This window comes from Trachinotus anak, unplaced genomic scaffold, assembly GCF_046630095.1.
Source record: "Trachinotus anak isolate AG129_WGS33_773 ecotype Australia unplaced genomic scaffold, CSIRO_AGI_Tana_v1 ptg000011l, whole genome shotgun sequence".
In the NCBI taxonomy this organism is placed as follows: Eukaryota; Metazoa; Chordata; class Actinopteri; order Carangiformes; family Carangidae; genus Trachinotus; species Trachinotus anak.
Genome location: NW_027273862.1, coordinates 20,471,722 through 20,492,818, shown reverse-complemented (window position 1 = coordinate 20,492,818; position 21,097 = coordinate 20,471,722). Strand labels below are relative to the sequence as shown.

The window sequence follows — 21,097 nt, the reverse complement described above, 5'->3', positions numbered from 1 at the left end:
GTGATCAAAATCAGCACTGCTCTGTGACTCCATTTGTTAAGAGCTGCCTGTGTTAAACACGCTCTCTACTCTGCAATTTCTGAGCTACAAACTAACAATAACACAAGCAAGTCCTGGGAATTCCTGACAGTCTCTATCAGTACGTACCTCTGCAGTGTAGGGGCAAATAATCAAATCCTTCCTCAGATGTTGTTCAGGAGCATGTTTGGGAATTTAAAATTACTACCTTCACAAACTAATTTCAGAAAAAGAGACTAAACCAGTAATCCACTGACAGTTGGAACAGAAGGTTGATTTATTAAGATGGAACAGCCTGATAAGTCATTGCTAAAACCCTTTGGTTGCATATCATTATCACACAGGATTGTGGTTTGCCATATTTCTGTAACATTTCTTTTGTTATATACACATGCTACAGAATATGATAAATTTAGATGAGATTAGTTCAACTGTGAGTGAGAAACAAAGAGGTGTGAAATCTTGCCAAACCATCTACACATTTAATCTATACATTTCAATACACTAGGAAGCTCCATATTCAGACTCAAAAGGATCTAAGTGTGTTATACTATTGTTCTTGCTCATCTTATGTTTATCAATTTCCTTGCACAGACTCGTGAGCAAAACAAATCTGATTTTCTGTGTTTCAGAGAGCTGAACAGATAATATCCGCTCAAGGACACATTTAGCAAAGACTTAGTGTAGCTATACCAAGGCCTAATGTAAAATTGGTGAACTTAATGCTGTAGGCTCATAATACCCACAGCTTCCTCCTTTATCATAATAGGCAACTAGAGAAGATTGCAGTTCTGTGGTTCACTAATAATGACCCATCATTTCTGTGGTCCACTATTCAAATGAATAAAACATATACTCAGCAAATTAGCGCATATATGTGGTCAAGTGTCACATTTCAGGCTGATTGTGCTGCTTAATCGCTGATAGCTACAATACAAATCTGATTTTCATTACCCATTATTTTACTCATTGGATGGGGGAGGAATGTACCAGAATAACAGGACTTAGCAATAACTTGTGCACCTCTTGCAGTTTGGGCTTTGTAACTCACAACATCACAGATGAGTTTACACTGTACACTGTGCTGTATTAAGCTAATGTGTTGGTATGCAATACTTTATCAACTTGAAGCAACACTATCCATATAAGAAATTATCTAAAACTTTCTCTTTCAACTCTTTTCCTCTCTTATAAATGTGCATACAACTCTCAAATAGTTATGGGGATACACCTATGTAAGGTTTGGGCTTCAGTCACAGCCCATCACATAATATGTGCTTGCCTTCATGAGAGTCAACTCTACTTTTGCTGATTGCAATGGACTGCTCAGAACTGCTTGATGACCACAAGGAAATCTATGAAGATGAGTGAAGGAACTTATATGTTGCCGCGGTTGAATCGTGAACTCAGCAGAAAAGCTGCTTCAACCCACCCATAACAATATCATAAATGTTTTCTGATTGATTTTGAAAGTGCAACATGTTCCGGTGTCAGATGAAGGTTTTTGATATCTGGTCCTGGTCCATTTTTATAGGTCAGACCTCTGAAAATCCTCCAACGCACTCGGGACAAATTCCAACATGTCGACTGCACTGCTGGCTTGGTGTGAATATGTTGTACATATCAAGGAATTTTGTTAGTATCCAGACTCAAACTGCATGGGTTCTCAGTACTGGGCAACACATCAAAAGCTGCTGCAGCATCTGCTGCCCACAAGGCTGAATTTTGTCACTGGAAAGTTTTTGATGATGACACTTGGTCACATGGCCCCATTAATAAATATAAGATGATTTGCTACCACCAAAACACACTACAGTACAGAGTTAGTTTTGAGGAAAGGCTGAACCATAGGCAGACTATATAGTCAAATGTTTATGGTCTGTTTCATTCCTAAATATCCTTATCACTGTCAATTATTATTATTATTATTATTATTATTATTAGTAGTAGTAGTAGTAGTAGTAGTAGTAGTAGTAGTAGTAGTAGCAGCAGTAGCACTAAATTAATTTATAGATTATCTATAAATTATTATCTATATCTATAGATTACTGTATTATAACTTTGATAATATCCACTGAATGTAATATATCAACAAGAACAACTTGTTCACAGGGCTATTGCCTTTTAATAAATGACAAAGTGAGACTTCACTCATTAAGGTTGAGAGTTTATGTGTTTCTTTTAAGGTCTACAAAAGTTTTCAACCTCTTAGGCTCAGAAGGCTTTTTCAAAATCAAGTGAAACATCTCAAAAATGAAATGTGACCAAGATAAAAATAAGTTGTTTTTTCTTAGTTCCTGAAAAGTTGACATTTTGGAAATGCATGTTTTTCACCAAGCAGTGCCAGTTGACGTTGGATCTCTCTGAACCAATTCATGTCACAAAATAAATAGATAAATAAAAATGGTGTTTGGTTGTCAGTGTCACAACATATTCGAGCAACTTAGAGTGAGCCACTCAGACACCAAAGAATAACAAGAACTGCTGCAACAGTAAGAAAGGGATGCTCCTCCAATTCTGTTATTTCACAGTTGATGCTTTTTTATGCTTACTCTGTTTGTTTTTGATGATGATTTCCCATGATAAATTGTACGTACTGTATTTCCCAAGGTGCACAGCATGTGGCTGTTGCAGAGTGACACTGAGTTTAAAGCTGCTAATGTTGCTGACAATGGAAAATCATTTTTCCACACATTTGAGGGGATGAACATTTGGCCCCTAAAAAGATGGAAGGCGGCTGGAAGAGATTAACTGATCACAGTTGGAGAAAACATTCACTAGAAGAGACTGTGTTTTGTATTTTGTAAACATATTAGATCTTTGTGGATGTGTGACTATGTCTATCTATCTATCTATCTATCTATCTATCTATCTATCTCTTTCTTAATCAATTATACCTAGAGATATTAATAGATCTTACATTTTCAAAAGAAAAAAGCACTCAGGGTTGGTACTGAGGGACAAAAAGTGGAATTTGACTTTATTACATCATGCACCTTCATGATAATCACAGTTGGACCACAGTTATGAGAGTCCACCACTAAGGCCTGTATATCTTACTACAAATGTATGCAGTGCTGCATGTAATGTGATAGTTTTTCATATTGTGTTTCTCTACAGGGTACTTTGTTTTGACAACAAAATGATGTCCTCTCTGCAGTTAGAAAGCTAAAAAAAAAACCCAAAAAAACAACCACCAACCAAAGGTGGAAAAAAAGGTTGAACACACATATTTCCCAAGAGAGTACCCCCGATTCTCCATTTCTTGTTTCCACAGCTCCAATTAACAGCTTTGGTACCAATTAGTAAAATCAAACCTTCCCTGACAGAAAACCCATGGGGTTATATGTGTCAAGAACCAGTGCTTGAGCTGAAAGAAAAAAAAAAGTTAGCAAAATAAGCGTGGATCTCAGGCGGGAATAATTGGGGCAATAAGGTTAAATGTCTTTGTTCTGTTCTGTTTTTATTCCCTTTTGTCAGTTATTTTACTCATCCAGCTCTATATATCAAAACTGGCAAAATTGAATAAGTTCCACATACATGTCAGTCAATGTTCTCTTGACATTGTTACACCAGATCTCCTCCTGCATTCCTGACTCTTTCCTCTAAAAGAAAAAAAACTGTAATATGTGAAGTAGTTTCCCTCGCTCGCACTGTCTTCTCTCCTCTTAAGCATCCTGTTAGGATAATGAGGTGTATAGCTCTAGATATGGCAGGAGTATCAATCTGAACTGCACAACCTACAGGCCTTGCCCAAAGCCAACATGTTTATTAGAATGCCAGGGATAACAAATGACTTAACATGCTTCCCTCTTTAATAACCCTGTACACCTACAAGATAACAATAAGAGAGATGCCACACTGAGTGCTCCTTAATTCAATTAAAGAAGCATGCACAATAAGCATGCTGTGTAAAAAGAAGTCCTTGAGGCAGTGATAAACCTCATAGCTGAGCATTTGAGATGCCAGATGGACATTTTATGTGAAACTTTAGGTTAAAGGGAGGCTGATTCAGGACCAGTAAAGTCACATTTCAATGAAAATTCTTATTTTTCTTTCAGAATATTATGGTGAATAATGCATTGGTACACACTATACTTGTGTATAACTGTTCAGGTACAAAATGTATAACAGAATGTGTAGATATGAGCCTTTAGTGGCTAGCTCCACTCTCCCGTTGGTATACAGCTGAATGCCTACTTCTGACTCCTAACAAGAGAGTAATAATTATTTATAGAGTTAGGTTTAACAAGTTGCTTCGCTGCAAATGGATTATGTGGTTGGAGTGATTCAAAATCCTTATTATATTTCTAAATCACTGCTTTAAATGCTTTATTCTGGGCATTTTTGAGCATAATGCCATCAGCAGTGGGCAAATTGTTAATACTGTATGTCCTTGGACACTATTCAAAAGTCCTCAGACACTCAAACATTGAACTGTAATGTATTTGCATGAACTTATGTATCCCCATTTAAGCTGTTTCTATTCATAAATTAACAACATAATGTGAACATGAATGCCCATGTAAAGAATTACTGTACATTTACAGTGGATTTACAACAGTATAATACAGTATTTCATAATAACTGTAAAATACTGTTAAATTTTCATCCCTCATGTAAATAAACAGTTATTGTTATTGTATTCAGTTAACCAATAACAGTACATATCTGTAATTTAACAGCATGAAACTGTATTTTTCAAGCATCGGAAATACACACTTTCATCCCTTTGTCACACCAGTCACTTCGCTCCAGTCAATCCATCATCGTCGTCCTGATTATTTGAGACTTATGCTTCTGTTTCAATGATAATATTCTTTTAATAATAAAACTTCCCATACAACACATTTTTGAGTGACAAGATGAGTCTGGCTGTTTCTGAGCTTGACTTCAGAGAGCACAGCTTCAGTGGACAGCAGTCCACACAGACTTCAACCAGGAAGGTAACATTAAGCTTATCATGTGATAAGTCCAGCATTGTTTTGTCTGCATGATTACTGAACTGTTGACATGTCAGATAATGTTTTATTAGCTCTGCTTCATTAGGTAAGATTGCTAAAATTGGCAAACAAAGCTCTGTATTTCGAGCATCATTAGCTAGCTAACAGCAAACAGGGTGTTGTTTTCAGCCGTTTCATTAAACTGTTCTGTAAATAAGGTAAATAAGGTGCAGTATCCTTAGATACTCAGCTGAAGCCAGCCAACAACCAGTAAAGTTCACTTTATTAAAGTTACTCCCCCACTGCAGGGTGAAGAAGTAGCTAAATTGTGTTTACTTGTGCTACTATAGAGCCGACTGTACAACCGGTAAGTGGAAGGACGGGGGCCTGGACTTACCAAAGTGTCTCTCAGCAGATGGAGAAGTGGGGTGAGCCAGTGTGTTATTCCCAGGAGCAACATTAAAACCAGATCAAAACGCATTTTATTGTGTCTGTTTATTTAAATTGGATGATATTGTTGTATTAACCTAGCATTACCGTGTTTGGCTAACAAACAGTACTTTGCTGTTCCTAAATGCTACAAGTTTTTCTTGTATCACACTTAAGCTGAAAATACATGTTTGTTGTCGAAGACATCATGTCATTGAACTCTCATAAGTTCAGAAGATCGTTGTTCCATATCAGGCAGTGCTCTTTTTTTTTTTTATTGTTTGCTTGTTTTACAGGTACTCATCATTGGTGATTGAGGATACCAGCCAACTGTGCAGTTGTCCTCTCTCACCGGGCACTCCATCTTTTCCTCTCTCTTTCCTTCTGTCATGTTTGCTGTCATACAGTTCACATTCACTGCAAAAGACTTGTTTCCAAGCTAGGCTGTGATACAGTTCTGTTACTCTGGTCTTGTACTGAGGACATGCAAGAAACTACAGCAATGTTTTATTAAATGTATATTCTCTTACTTTACCTTTCTTTTTATATATATATAAACAAAAACAAAAAAAAAAAAAACAGGGGATTCATAGGAATTAAATGCAAAAGTAACATGCTGGCATATACTGTAAAATTATAAGATACAGCTTGCCTTAACTTTAAATAAACTAATAATATATAAATGTAAATAATGATTTACAAGTGTTATACTGTTAATTGTTTAATGAAAAATGAGTTTTATTACATTAGTACATTAGTATTATTACAATCACAGCTCAACAGGTTGAACCTGTAGTGGTGGAAGTGGGTTCGGGATGGTGGAGGGCAGTTTCGAGAATAGTTACACCCCTAGAAAATGATGTTTGAAGCTGTTGGAACAATAATGCTGTTCTCCAAGTAAAAATAATCTATTCCTTAGAACACCTGCCAACCAAGATCAATTTGGAGATACTGGGCCCTATCCTACACCCAGCGCAAAGCGGCGCAAACTGCGACGCAAGTGTCTTTGCTAGTTTCAGACCAGCGCAGCTGTCAACCCATGGGTGTGTTGGTCTTAAAATGAGATGTGGCCAGGTGCATTGTTGGCATATTGCTATCTTGAGGCAGCGGAAAAACCTTGTCTGAAGAGAATGGCGCAGTATTTCACTGTTATGTTAAGGGCCCATTATCAAGAGAGTAATATGCGCCTACATGGCCGGGCACAAGGCGCATGGTGTGCGTAACAGGCAGAGTGTGAAACAGTTTGATAATGAGCCATAAATGTATTTAACATAAAAGATGTCTAATGTTATGACTTGTGCCATAGCTTCTCTGTAGAGCTGTGTGCAGCACTTTGATTTGCTCTGTTCACAGAGCTGCTACGTACATGTGTCAGGACTGGGCTCACTGGTCAGTTACAATAGGTAATCAACTCACCACAAATAGAATCTAATTCTGTGTGAAACACTGCGCCATTATAACAGCAATCCACCAAGGTGCATTTTAAAGGGAGTAGGAGATGGCACAAAGTGACTGTGACAGCGTTTTTACTGCCATTGAAATAGCAAAAGTCATATGGACATGCCCTGAATGCTCTTGCGCCATGCACTTTATACCATGCCCTTTGGACTGTTAAAATACAGCCCACAGAGCCTAAACCTCTTTTAGAAATCACTTGATTTAAAAACAAAAGCCATTCTCCAATTGTTATCTGCCCTAAAGCAAGACTGCATGCTACAAAGAAAATGAGGGGAGCCTCCTGGCAGGGGGCTTGCAAGCGCAGGTGACAAGAAACATGACTTCCCATTTTCAATAATAACAAAGTGTTGGTGATGTAAATAGAGGAACTAATGGATTAAATATAATTTACCATTCTCATTACACTGCCACAGCATTAAGATGTGTAGAAGCACAGCTATACTAAACCACAACAGCTGTTTTTTTACAGCTTATGTTAAGATGCATGAACTATTGACACTTGCCAGTTGCAAACAGGCTACATATTCCTGAATGAATTGGCAGAGACACAGAGGGTAAAACAAGTCTGGAACTGTTGTGAGGTAAAGGTCACTGATAATTAGGACACTAATTAATATGTGACCCAGCTGTCTGGCTGACCGGCTGTCTACCTGCAACATGTTAATCACTCTAATGTGTACTCTCTCTCTCTCCCCCTTACTCTTTGTCCTACACATGCACACACACAAACATATGGGGAAACTGGAGGGAGTTATACATTAGCTAGGGAAGCAATGGAAGTTTTTCGTACATTTTTCTTAGATGCAATTTGGAGCAAACATTATGCAATTTTTGGATTCCTTTCCACACATATGCACGCCTGTGTCCACCTTACTCTTTCCGCGTTATATTCAGAGAAGCGGATCTCTATCCAAGAACCTGGCCCTCTCACTAATGTTCCTCCTTGTCAGAGACAAAGGGGTTTTCAGACTGGAGGATTTGGCAGGCTCTACCACTTGCAGGCAATATTTCAACCCATCCATCTAGCTAGGATAATAGAGTGTCCTTGCCTTTCAACGCCTGGAGGAGTGACCAGTTATCACAAGCCACCAGCTCCGTTGTTAATAAAACAGGGGATGGGAGGATCGAGTCGAGGAGGAGAATAAAAAGAAAGGAGGATGGAGAGGAGGGTAGAGGAGAAATGGGTGCATAGTTTTTTTTTTTTTTGTTTTTTGGGGGTTTTTTTTGACAGACGCCTCGCAAAGGTGAAGTTAATCGCGATCAGCAGTCAGTTACCAAGCTGGCAGGAGTTCTCTTTTAACATCCTAGCTTTGGTTTCTGTGAAGATAAATTTAGCCCCATCACATCTCTCTTCAGACCATGGGGAGGGGAGGAGAAGTGAGGAGAGGGGAGATGAGAAGAATTGGAGTGGAGAGGTGGGGCACGCAGTGTTAGGCTGATCTAGCTAATGGCCAAACTGACCTTCAGAGAAAGTCGAACAGTAAGAAGAGTAAGTAGTGTGCCAGACAAAGCCACTGCAGCTTAATCCGGGTCGTTGCACTTACTCCTGACTTTACTACTGCCATATGATTTTAGGCAGGTAGCTAGGAATCCACTTTGGCTAGAAAATATGTTTACTCTTGTAGTTGTTAACCATTCATTTAAAAAATATACCATTTGAACATTGTAAAGTTTAGATGAGTTAGACTGTACATTTTTGTAAGCTTCTGTTTTTATTCACAAAATAATCTGCTGTCTAATTGGCTTCTAGAGAAAATATATTTGCTTAAAAGGCCCAAACACAAACAGCCCAAGCACAGCTCCGCAGTGAAGATCACACCAAGGACTACTGGTTGAAGCAGAAGTATAAAAGTAGTGAAAACCTGTCACACGCTCCCCCAATAAATGCAGAGAGTGACAGAAGCACAGTGCAAACATTCATGGCCTGAACACTGTGCATCTGTCTCCACTAATCACCACAATACATAAATCTGTCACAAGCAAGAGTCTGTATAAATACACCCTCTGGGTTTCATTGATTGCTCAGTATGTTTTGGACAACCGGGATCATCCATGTAATATAAGACGCATCGTAGATGATAAAGGGAAGGATAACAGGAGGATTACAATCAATGAAAAGGAAAGTGTGTGTGGATTTTATGTGTGATGTGCATTGTTGGAAAAAATGCTACCTACTTTTGAGGCATTGAGACATTGTATTATTTAGTAATTGCTAAAAATAAACAAATTAAGCTTTCCTAAGGCAAACGTATTTAGCATAATTTCAATTCTTTTAGCCAGCTTGTGCTTTACCATAACATGAAAGTACTATAGTGTTTCTCATCATGAATCATCAGGGCTCTGAATAAAGCATAATAATGTATAGAGGCAATATCATTTGGAATTTTAGAAAAGAGCAGAACAAATTTGATATAAAATAATATCACCCCGGGCCTTTCCTCGTCTCTCTGGTTTTATCACATTTACCACTCTGCAGTCCATGGAGCATTTCTCTGCTCTACCTGATTGAGACATAGTCTAAGGAAAAATCTCAAAATGACAACTGCACCTCTCTTAGGATTGTTGTTGACTCTCACCTTAAAGTTCCCCTGTCAACAGAGCCTGTAAAACATGCAGCAGTTTCCACAATCTGAACAAATAAAGCATTGTTGTGGAAAATAACACATCTGCTCAAAGGCTACCATGGTGTAGAATGGTGATTTCTTTTACTTGATTCACAAAAGGGTATTCACACTGTTAACAGAGGTGTGGTACATACTTTGCTGCAAGGCACTATTCACAGTAAGGGCTCGGAGAGAGTTCTAAGGATTAGTAAAAGAACTATTCAAAAGAGATATTTTATAAAAGATCCACTGTACTAAATGCAGGAATAGCAGGTCGTAATCAGTTTTCTTGAATTTCTTTTAGATACACTTAGTTGTTTTTTTTTTTCAAAGTAAAAAAAAAAACAAACAAAAAAAAACAGTACCTCTAAAAAGGCAGTATAACAAAAACAAAATGCTGTAATACAAGATTCATGTCCAAAGCCAAACAGATATCAAATACATCAAAAAGCACCAATAGCAAGAAAATGTATCAAACAACCTTTTGTGACTAATACAGGCACCCTATGGGCCAATCAGCTGCAAGGAGCATCATACATTTGGAGCCAAAATTAGACAAGTCATGTCACAAACATGGCCTTTAAGCGTTGACCTTTAATGATGCTGAGCACTAGAAAGCAGTTAATGCATAAGCTGCTCTTGTTTCAAACTGGCACTATCATACCGGTGTCTGAGGTGTATTTTTAGATGTGACTTTATGATGTTTCAAAACCTGAAAATTGACAGTACACTACAAAGAGTTGCAGCTCATTTAGTGCTGTGCGGTTAACACATTGTATCTTAGGAAGCCCGTTGTGGTTATTACTGTAGTGTTACTGGCTATTGCGTTTCCAAACCCCCTAAAGTCTCCTCTCTCATCTCAGCTTTTTCCCAAATATGATTTAGCACTCCATCACAGTCTCACTCAAAAGTCCACATACTGTCAACACTAATAGCTGCAAGTGACTGTAACATTTTGCTAATGTGATTTTCCAGCTTGGTCAATAAGTACATTTCAGAGAGTAATACATTTATCTTATGTGTAAACCTTGTAAGTGTATTCGTCATTGGCTCATTTTCAGCCTCTTCAGTGACACCTACAAGGATTGTTTCTGACAACACACCTAATGTCACCTTGGTACTGTGGAAGCTCTACGGTGTTATATGTACACTGGAAGTCGATGATGATGTTTCACTTTTGGAGGTCACAATTTCCCAAACAAATGACGACTTAAAACATGTAAAAGGTCACACATGCAGTTTTTTCTCCTAATGAATAATAAACTAACTCTACATATTTTTTATCTTAACTGTCATACTTTCCTTTCCTTTTTCAGAACATTTGGTTCAAACTTCTATTACACTAAAAGGTCTGTTGAGTTCACTTGCAAGCACCTGGAACAATGTGCATCTTAGAAGTCGTTCTACCTTCTCTCCACTGTGAGATCAGATGGTTTTCCTGCCTCTCGACTCCCTAATATTAACTTGACTCAGATGTTTCTCACACACCTTCCATGCAGTACTGAAATGGTGGAACCTTGATAATTGTTGTTAGGTGCAATTTAAAGCATATTACAAGGCGGATTAAACAGCAACTTGTCAAGAACAAGAATGTGCTCATCTGAATCCCCCACAGGATGCTATAAAGCCAGAATAGAACGTGCTCAAAGTGCACTCATGCCTTATGAATCCAAAAGATAAACATCAATCACTTGTTACATGTGACATCTGCCTTACTTTTTTTTTTTTTTACTAAGGGAAAAATGAGCTGGGGCTAAAATGAATATCTTCCTAAGTTGTAATACAATATTATTTTATTGTGAATAAAAAAAAAAAAAAATGAGGTTATGTATCACAGTTTATTTTATTAGCAGACAGAAATTTCTTTTGGGCATTCAGCTTTGATTGTTTTGGATTCCCTACATGCCAATATCTAAAAATAGATTTGCAGCCTCCAGTGTTCCAGACATTGGTAACAGATACATGGGGCAGTAAATATATTGATCCTTATGAGTTTGGGGACAACAGTCTGAAAGACTCTCAATAAATCAATAGGACGTACACAGTCTGCAAAGTAACGTTTCTTAATGTTGCTGCCGAACAGCAACCCTGGAGGATGCAATTTGTTGTGCCTTGAGAGTACTTGATAATCTGGATAAACTCCAGCCTCCATTCCTATCTACATGATTTTTGCATAAGATTAAACAATTTATAACTGGAAGGTCAGGTGTACATGTGTGGCCAAGGACTAATCAACAGTCAGCCCAAAGATTCACCAACCATGGGACGGATTCATCATTTCAGCCAGCTGTACCTTTTCACGTTGGCTCTTGCCATTCTTCAAGCCCCTCCCTCACCGTGCAACAACTCCCTGATGCACTCCGAATGACAGAGGAAAGGAAATTATCGAACACCAATACAATAAAGCTGTCTGGTAACTTAATAGGGCTGCTGAGTAGGGGCACCGTGGCCATCTTGCTTTGAGGCGATAATGAGAGTCATCAGTCCCTCCTGGGCTGGAAGAAAGGGGCCGCCTTTGTGGTGATGGTGTGTGTGTGTGTGTGTGTGTGTGTGCGCGTGTGTGTGTGCATCGTGTGTTTATCTTTGAGCTTCTTTAGTCCAGTGAGGCCCAATAAGCAAACAGCACAGTGCTTTAACGAAGCCAGAGAGATCTCCCATTGAATACAGCTTGGGAGAGATCTCTGAGAAATTCTGTTCATTAAATCGGGCTAAAGTCCAAATATTGACTTTGGAAGCATGAGGGAGACACAAAACATAGACTGTCCCATATATCATATTACAGATCCCTCCACCATTTCAATGTTTGGGGAATATGTCGCAGGTTGATAAAAGAAAGCTGTCTGTTTGTTAACAGAATTTAACATGAATTCTGATCTGAAAACAGAAGCTGCTATTATGCGTTTGTACAAGTGACAAGATGCTGTGGTACTCATGAGAGTCATTCATCAAACTTTAAACAAAGGGCTATTTTCCTGTTTATTTAAATCGCCTGTGGGTTTTCCATTTGATGAAATCATACAAATTCAGGTACACTGTCTACAAGCAACTTTGTGGACTTTAAAAGAGATCTTAAGGGATGCCATCTGAAGCATTTACATGTTGAGCTACTGCATATTTAGCTCTTTACTGTAATAACCATTATGACGTATTATAGACTGGAGAGAGAAAGAAAGAGCGAGAGGTGGAGGGAAGAAGAGAGTCTTAGCAAATCAGTTTCTCAACTCTCCAGTGTAGATGGCAGAGGAACATTATGGTATTATTGTGCAGTGCTTGCTTTCACTGTGTGCCCAGTACACTGTAAGTTGTAAATTTAACCATATGAGAGAGGATGTGTGATTGTGTGGAGGGACAGGCAGAAGTCAAAAGGGATCTTGTGCTTTCAGATGTATTAAACAAGGGTGAAGGATTCAAACATGGCAGTCCATTCATTTCAAAGAAAGCTGCTTACCCAGCACATACACAGAACATTTCTAACAGCTTTCTATTCCCATAATGCATGCACATGGGTGTCTTCCACTCACTCCGCATCAACTACTCACACAAGACTGACACAAAAACAACAGCTTGATACAGCTCTCAATGACTTTTACAATGATGTAAGGATTCAAGTGTCATGTTCATGAAATAGTTTCATACTTCAGCTGTTGTGCTGACTATAGCCGCCTCAGTGAAGTCAGTGCGCAACACAGCGCTGTACCTGGGGATGTGATCCCAACCCAGGGGAGTTTGGGTGAGAGGGATTTCACGTCCCTGTGTTTACTTTGTATACCTCTGTCTTGTTAGCTTTCCCCATTTGCTGAGGTTGGGCCCATGGGTTCACAACGGGTTATAAATGTTTAATGTAAGAACTGAGAACCACTGAGACTAGAGCTAATGAGAGTAGATGAGACAGATAATGATTTGTAAAACAAACAACAACAAAAAAAACAAAATGCAAAAAGTCCACAAAGCCCTCACAAAATATATGAGGTTACATGCACTAATCAGCTAATCGATACTTTGTATGCCATGTTTCCAGACACACACACACACATTATTTTGTTTTACATTATTTTCATTGAAAGCTTGGAAAAATAAACATGAGTGGTTCAGCATATTTGCCCATATTTGTTCAATATACTACAATCACTCAGCTGCAGTGCATATGTTTAAAATGAGTATAAGAGTATAAATATATATATATAGATAGATAGATAGATAGATAGATAGATAGATAGATAGATTTCTAACCACCATTGTGTCAAAGACACATGATGAGGAAGGAATTTACAGACAGCTAATTATTCCTGAATCATGAAAAGGGAAAAATAAATAAACTTGGGATTGTGGTTTAAAATGGAGGCAGAATATGGTGAGGCTCCAGATTTACATGAAAACCTCCCCATGTTGATATACCGTAGTTGATAACACAGAGTAAGAAAAACTGACATCATTAACATTCACCAGTGTGCAAGCACAGCAACACAAGCAAACCTCCAACCCCCAGATGACTATCAAGCACTGTGTTTTCTAAGCATGGAGGTAATGAGACAAATACTTATTACTCAAGTAAAAATGGCATGAATATTAGCATCGCATTAGGCACAGAATTTAATGATGTTGCAAGTACAATATGTCACAGTAACTAAGAGGGAAAAAATACTAAAACATTGTATAGAGAAGGGGAAAATATGAAGAAAGCAGAGTCTGTGTTAGTGTAGCCTCACAGAGAAGCATGCCTAAGCATAGATGGAGTCCTGAATGGGAAAATGATTCTGAATCTAACAAACCATAGCTGAGCTAAACATGCTTATGTGTGGAATGCTCACATACAATGTAAGTCGAGTTTATTTAAAGTAATGACTTGTGTTAAGTGACTCTATGGTGATCATTTAGTGAAAAATGGGACCATCAGTACTCACTAAAGGGGTGCAAGGGGTCCAGTATTCAGGGTTCAGCTCGGCTCGTGGACGAAGGTCCAGATATTCAGGGTTCAGTTCAGTTCGGGCACGGGTTAATGTTCCCTTCATGGAAAATTGGAAAAAAAAGGCTGTTAGAGTTGCTTGCTGGGCTTTGGTACATTTGCCATTTATACAAATAGTTGTGGAAGTAGACTAATTAGTTTATAGAGCTCACAAACCCCAAAGCGTTTCACTCCAGTACAAAGAAAAGTAAACATAATGTAAAATCTAAGTCATCATTTTTATCAAGCTTATTTTACTTAATTTTTTCCTCAAATGAGATTGATTCTGAACTCTCTTTACTGAATAAAGGTATACCATTAGCAAAAATCGTTAACTATAATGGCTATTCACAGTAGGGCAATTAAAAAATGCCAGTTCAAGATTCCACAATGAATTTTCAACGGGAATTCCTATAAATTTAAGAGTGCATTATATTCCAAATGAGGTTAGCATCCAGTTTTCTATTCCTGAGGCCCTACGGCCTAAATGACAGGCCAGTGGAATGGACTGAATCTGCTGGGCCCCACGAGGTCTGTGATGTATACTGTAATTATCTGCTGATTCTCAAAATGGCTGTGTGTAATGAGGCTATGCTGCATGAAGCCCCAGGCATAAATCACTGTCTTTAACTGACTTCCAGATGACCAGCAACAACACAGAGCAGAAGCAGCGAGAAAGGAGAGAATGGGTTATCTGGGCAGCAGCACGGTATAGCATCCAACTTGTGCTTCTTATCAGCAAAGGCCATATTGTTTGCCAAAGTTGCTTACTTAAGACAGTTTTCTGTCTCGTAAAAACAGTCAACTCACTTGCACTTATTCTTAGTTACTTATCTGTTTACAGTTTGGCTACCAATGCATTAACTGCTCACAGCTTGATTTAGCAATGCAACATAGGTGGAGACTGTCAGACTGTCTGCTGTCATTGGCATGAAACAATTTCCATAGCCTGACTCACACATACAAACATAAACAACTAAACAGCACCCACACGCACACAAACCTCAACATAACACACACACACACACAGACATTTTGAATATGAAGCAAGATAAGTTTTCTTTGTACACACATTATATAGATATATATATATAATAGACCATACACAGACCTGGATGAATGGTAGCATACTGTACAATTCAACCAGATAGAACAGGATCATCTGTTGACAGTTGCCTCCACAGAAGATGAATTCAATAAATAATGAGACAACAATTTCCATCCTTGGTTGGAACATTGTCATCAGCAAACATTACCAAGGAGTCGAAATGTCATCAGTAAAGCTCAGCTTGAATTTCAGTGTCAAGGCACCTCTTTTTATTATTTCTAGTTACCCAGGATAGCACTTTCTAGAAGGAAAAATGATATAACAAAATATGTTACACTGGGAATATGAGAATGTTTTATTAACTGTGTAGTTCCCAGGGGAAAATCCAGACAACAAGCAACTTTTACTTTTGTTGATCAAAAGGCACCACAAAACATAATTACAGCAATACCATTGAATCAGCTTGAAAATTAACCAGAGAAACAACACAAAATGTTGGCAGAATAACAATATCTCCGTGACTGAATAAAATGTAATGTAGCTCTTAAATATGAACATGATGAGCAGGTTACAAAACAAGCACCACTGACTAACAGGTCTATAGTGACTGTCACTTGAAAACATGCACAAAGGGGCACTTTAAATCTCAAAGTCACTACTTTGAAAATACAGCAAAGACGGCAGAGCCATTGGTGAAGTTGTTTACCTCATCCAGTGAAAATATCAATGACCAACCACATAAAATGACAGTGAGTGTAGCACTGTCCAGCAGTACTGTCTAGAAGCAACACTATACCTGTTGTGTCTGAAGGACCATGTAGGCATATGGTTGTGCTGCTTTGAATTGATTCATTTAAAGGATGGGAAAATGGTTATGGCTTGCCCATACTGTGATTTGTGTGTTTAACTTAATGTGGATCTCTAAACCAGCTACTACCCAATAAATCAACTGAAGGGGCATTTTAAAGTCATCCAGTGGTTATTTTTACCATGGCTAGCATCATCTTACAGTCAATGTAGCTGTTATTCTGAGCTGCATGCACTAATTGCTGGTGCTACTTTAAATGTAAGTGCTAAAATCACAGTTCCCTCACCAATTCCTCCAATTATTGGAGGAAGATGAGGAAAATAGGTGAAAACGGGCAGAGCAATACTCAGAACATTTATCTCATCGTGCATCTTCTTAATATATTCCACTTGTCTGTCACTCTAATTAATGGCAGTCCTTCTCCATAAACCGCCCAGAATGTGAGATTATTTATTAGTACCTAGTCATTTATCACCAGTGAGATATGTGACAGAGAGAGGGAAGTGAAAGTTGGCACATTATAATTGATCATTTTTCACTCCGCAGTGTCAGTGTGATCGTGGTAAATCCATGGTTGCAGTGTATGATTCTGTCAACACTGACAACAAAAATAAGGTTGCATGAATAAAACAAGTAATTGAGATTGATTGAGTACTGGCAATGACATGAGTCTTTAATACAATTTTCATTATGTGAAATAGCAAAATTAGAATGTTTTGGATCAAAATGTTGCTGCAAAGGACAAACAGAACATTAAACACATTTTCCGTGTTATGCGCCACCTCTTTTCTCTTCATTCCCTGAAATGAACATCAAAATTGATATTTGGACTTCTTCATTTATCCTGCCAGATAAAACATAACGTTCTGTCCACTGTGTGTACAGTATGTGATTTGGTCTTTTGGGATAAAATTGATTTGGTTTGCAATTTATTTGAGCCAGTTCAGAGGCTGAAGAGACTGAAGGTGGCATAACTGATGGAGAGTCTCACACTCCAACTCCAGCAATTTAAAGTGGTGTGGGGGCAGCTGCATCATAAATGTAGACCAAATGTGACAGAAATTAAACCAGAAGTGCATCATAATACAAAGCTTTTGGCAACTGATTTTTTGTCATTTTGTGGCGAGAGACATGTTGCACAACTATGCTGCAGTGGAATACAGTTGAGGAATACATTTTTAGTTGGTGTAGGTGGGATTGGCATCGTACATGACCAGTTACATCACAAAAGTCTGGACAAATGGCCCCTCCCTAGAAGAAACGGATCTCCTTGACTGATGCAGCATCATGACAAGTGAATATTATATATTTTTCATTATATTTGCGTGGGAGGATATACAGCAGCACATTTGCATACTGTGTTGTTAATTTCCCAGAGAAATCAGTGCTCAATTCAAGAACAGGTTAAATGATATTAGAAAAGCACACACTTGGGGCTGGTGGTGGACAGCATGGATAATTTGACAACAGGAAGGGGCATCCAACAGCAATTTCCTGATATCTTCAGAGGGTGCTGACACATTTCACACATCCTGCTGCACAATCTTTGCTGGCTGACACTCAGTCACGCCACAAACACATTTATACATACAATTTAAAATGAAAAATGTTGTCTGTTACATTCCCTGCTAGATGGATTGGTCAATACCCACAAAAAGAAATTCCACATTTTTGGATAAGATCTGTTCTAACTATCAGTGTGATTGGCTGAGCAATATAAGGGGTTAGGGATGGTTTGGAGCCTATTCCAGCGTGCACTGGGCAAGAGACAGAGTACATGCTGGGTGGGTCGCCATTCTGTTGTAGGGCTAGCACACATCAGCAATGTTGTTCGTGTTTATGGGCAATTTATTTTGCAGTTTACCTAAACTGTAAGTTGTTGAACTGTGGGAGGAAAGTGGAGCACAAGATGCACACAGATTCAAACCCAGAATCACTCTGCTGTAAAGTGACAACTGTAACCACTGAGCCACCTTGTCTGTGTTTTAAATTCAACACGGTTGAGTTCATAGTAAGACACCAAAATACCAAATGGGCACAAAGCACTAGAATGTGCCATCATGAAATTAGAGCCCTTGGTGTTTTTGCCTAGTTGTTTCCAAAGTGTATTTTCACTAATGAGTATAACTCTTAGCACTTGTACTGTACCACTGGACCTGCTGTTAGCCATTTGTTTGGGAGGGATGCACTTCAATTTTTTGATGAGACCTTGCTATGGAGGCTGAACATATTTCGTGTCTGCCAAATTAAAGTATTTCATTTATAGTTATAGATCTTACAGTGCTGCAGTAGCTTTTCATTTAAAAAGTTCAACTTTATCATGAACAACTTAGTATTGATTTTGATCATACTGGTGAGCCTGAATAAAAATAAACTTTATTTCCAACATGTAGAGGTGAGAACGGAAGAATAGATATTGCTAAAAAAAGACCCTGCAGAAGTGTAAAGCTACTACGTTGAACTTGTCTATATAATGTGGGTTGAAAAGATGAGCTTCATTAGGGAGGATAAAACACACTTTAATTAGCTTTACCACTGGCCTAGCCCTGCCAAGTCTTCCCAGTCACAACAGACCTTTAGTTCTGTTTAATTACCTTGGAGATACCACTCTGTGCACTCTTCCTTGACATCACAAGACAACATTCGTTTTTCAACAAGTGCTGTGTGTGTGTGTATTGCTAAGAAAAGAACATGATGTTTACCTTGTGACTATGGTTAAGACTCGTGAGGGAAAAGCCATAGTTTGCACATTAGATGGCTGAGTCATTCGGGCAGCTCTTTGATCATTATTTATTTAATTAGCTGTTTATTTCTTTATCAAATGATCCCATCAACGTATCAACACAATTACTGTTAAAGAGATAAATACGCAGATTCGACACAAGATTTCAATTATAAAAAGCTTTTTTTCATGAGAAAACTGGCAAGAGGGGCGCAAACTGAGTGCAGTCGTCTGGACAGATGATATACAACAATGAGCATATTCCACTAATAGTAGTGTTAATAGTTTAAACTTACAGCACAGTAAAATCAATCACAGCATCATCTGACTTGTCTCTGGAAATTGCCCAGTATGGGCTGATATATTATGGCCATAATCGCCCTGTGCTGGCACGGCTGTCTCTGTCTTAGCAGCCTCCTGACTTACAGTCAGAGCTGTGGTAATGCAAATGAGCCCATAAAGTGGCCCTGTGTGGTGAATCTCCCTCTGGACATCAGATGGAGATCAGCTAAGCAGCGCTGTCTCTCATTCCCAGATCCAATCCCTACTTCATACCAAATAATTAGATTTTGTTTGTTTTGGGTTTTGTTTGGTTTGGTTTTTTTTACATTTTGGCTGCCTGAATTCTATCAATGAACAATAAAATAAAAAATAAAAAAAGAAATGGACAATTGTGAGGGAGGAGGGAAAATGGATTGGAGGGGAGGAAATTGGTAATGATTAGAAAACGAGAGCACACAAGAGGGTGCTACTAACTTATTTATATTAAGCTGTTGAGATGGCTGGGTGAGAAAATCTGTGATTATTATTCTTTGATTTGCAAAGCTCTGCTGTGATTGGCCCTTCCTTTGGTGGCAGTGTTAAACTTTATGTTTATGGGTCCCAGTGTTAAGCCCATTTCCACGCTTCCCATTCCACACACTAAGTATTGACATTCCATTTAAGTTGACGACAGCGAGGAGGGAGTTTTATGACAGAAATGTGAATGCATGCAGCTGGTATTGCAGTCACACAATTACAAGGACATCTTTGCATAGTTGCAGAGCAAAGAGGATGCATGATGTACCTCTGCTTTGTTCAGAAAGAACAAAGGGAGAGGGATTCGTCTCAGCCCCTCCGCTCCTCCACTCCCCCTGCTGTATTAAAACACATACAAAGAGAATATTTTCTAATGGAGGGCCCTGTGTGTGTGTGTGTGTGTGTGTTTGTGCTGACAATAATTAATATAGAGATTAAGTTTACTATGATAATTAATTAAAACAGGCTTAAAAATGCCTCTATTACATGTAAATTAACACAGACACAGCATCTAAAGTGTGTTTGGAGAGGGGGGGGGGTACATTTAATACCGTAGATTGTTATCATGGTTATTCAATGAAGGTGCTTTGTGAGTGAATTGAAAACAAATTAGGTTAAAGTCTTGTGACAAGATAAATATCAACCACTTGATCAATTAAGTGGCTGAAAAAGACGGCTGTCCGACACTCAGTGGGGGCAGCCTTCCTACTACAGTTTCATTCCTGAGCCACAGAGAGGCATTGATTCTCCCTGGCACCCCGTCCGTGTCACTACAGTCGATGCTGAGGCCAGCCCAAACCATTTTCAGCAACCGCTAATGGCTTCAAGGAATTCAGCCGGACTTGTGTCAGGATTCTAATAAGCAGATTTTATGAATTTGGAGAGCAGGGACGAGGAGACAGGATGCTGCAGGTCGTTGAGAGAAAACAACAGCAAATGCATTAGCAAAACAATCCTTTGCCATTACTGCGCAGTTGGAGCTACCTCTGTTCTAAGATGCTGAAATGAGATCGAGGTGATGGAGGGGTCATCTCGTCTGATGAAACTGGCTGCAACAGGAATAACTGTAAACTGACTGAACAAACATTTCATCTGTTTAAAAGACAGTTTCCTTCCTAATAACTACCAAAACTAATATATGGAATTCAAGTTCACTGAGAATTTTTTTTGTTTTTCTCCTTTTTTAGTTTTCTCCTCTGTCTTTCATCTATTCTGTAAGAGCACCTTTCATGTCTCAAGTGTAGAACTTCATCTCACTGGGGGTCTGTCTGTGCATCTGGCCTCAGAATAGTGTTATCCCGGGAGTTCTCTCGAAGGAGCCATGTAAG

General features: G+C 38.7%; 1 protein-coding gene across 4 annotated transcripts in view; it reads right to left on the bottom strand.

Annotated features, from left to right (window-relative positions):
- The window catches only part of LOC139627761 (protocadherin-9), a 185,922-nt gene that overhangs the window by 119,855 nt on the left and 44,970 nt on the right, over positions 1–21,097 (bottom strand). For all 4 annotated transcript variants that reach the window (XM_071488849.1, XM_071488851.1, XM_071488850.1 and 1 more), the window contains exon 3: positions 14,353–14,454. In XM_071488849.1, the coding sequence (XP_071344950.1) occupies positions 14,353–14,454 (102 nt within the window). The remainder of the gene's footprint in view (positions 1–14,352; positions 14,455–21,097) is intronic.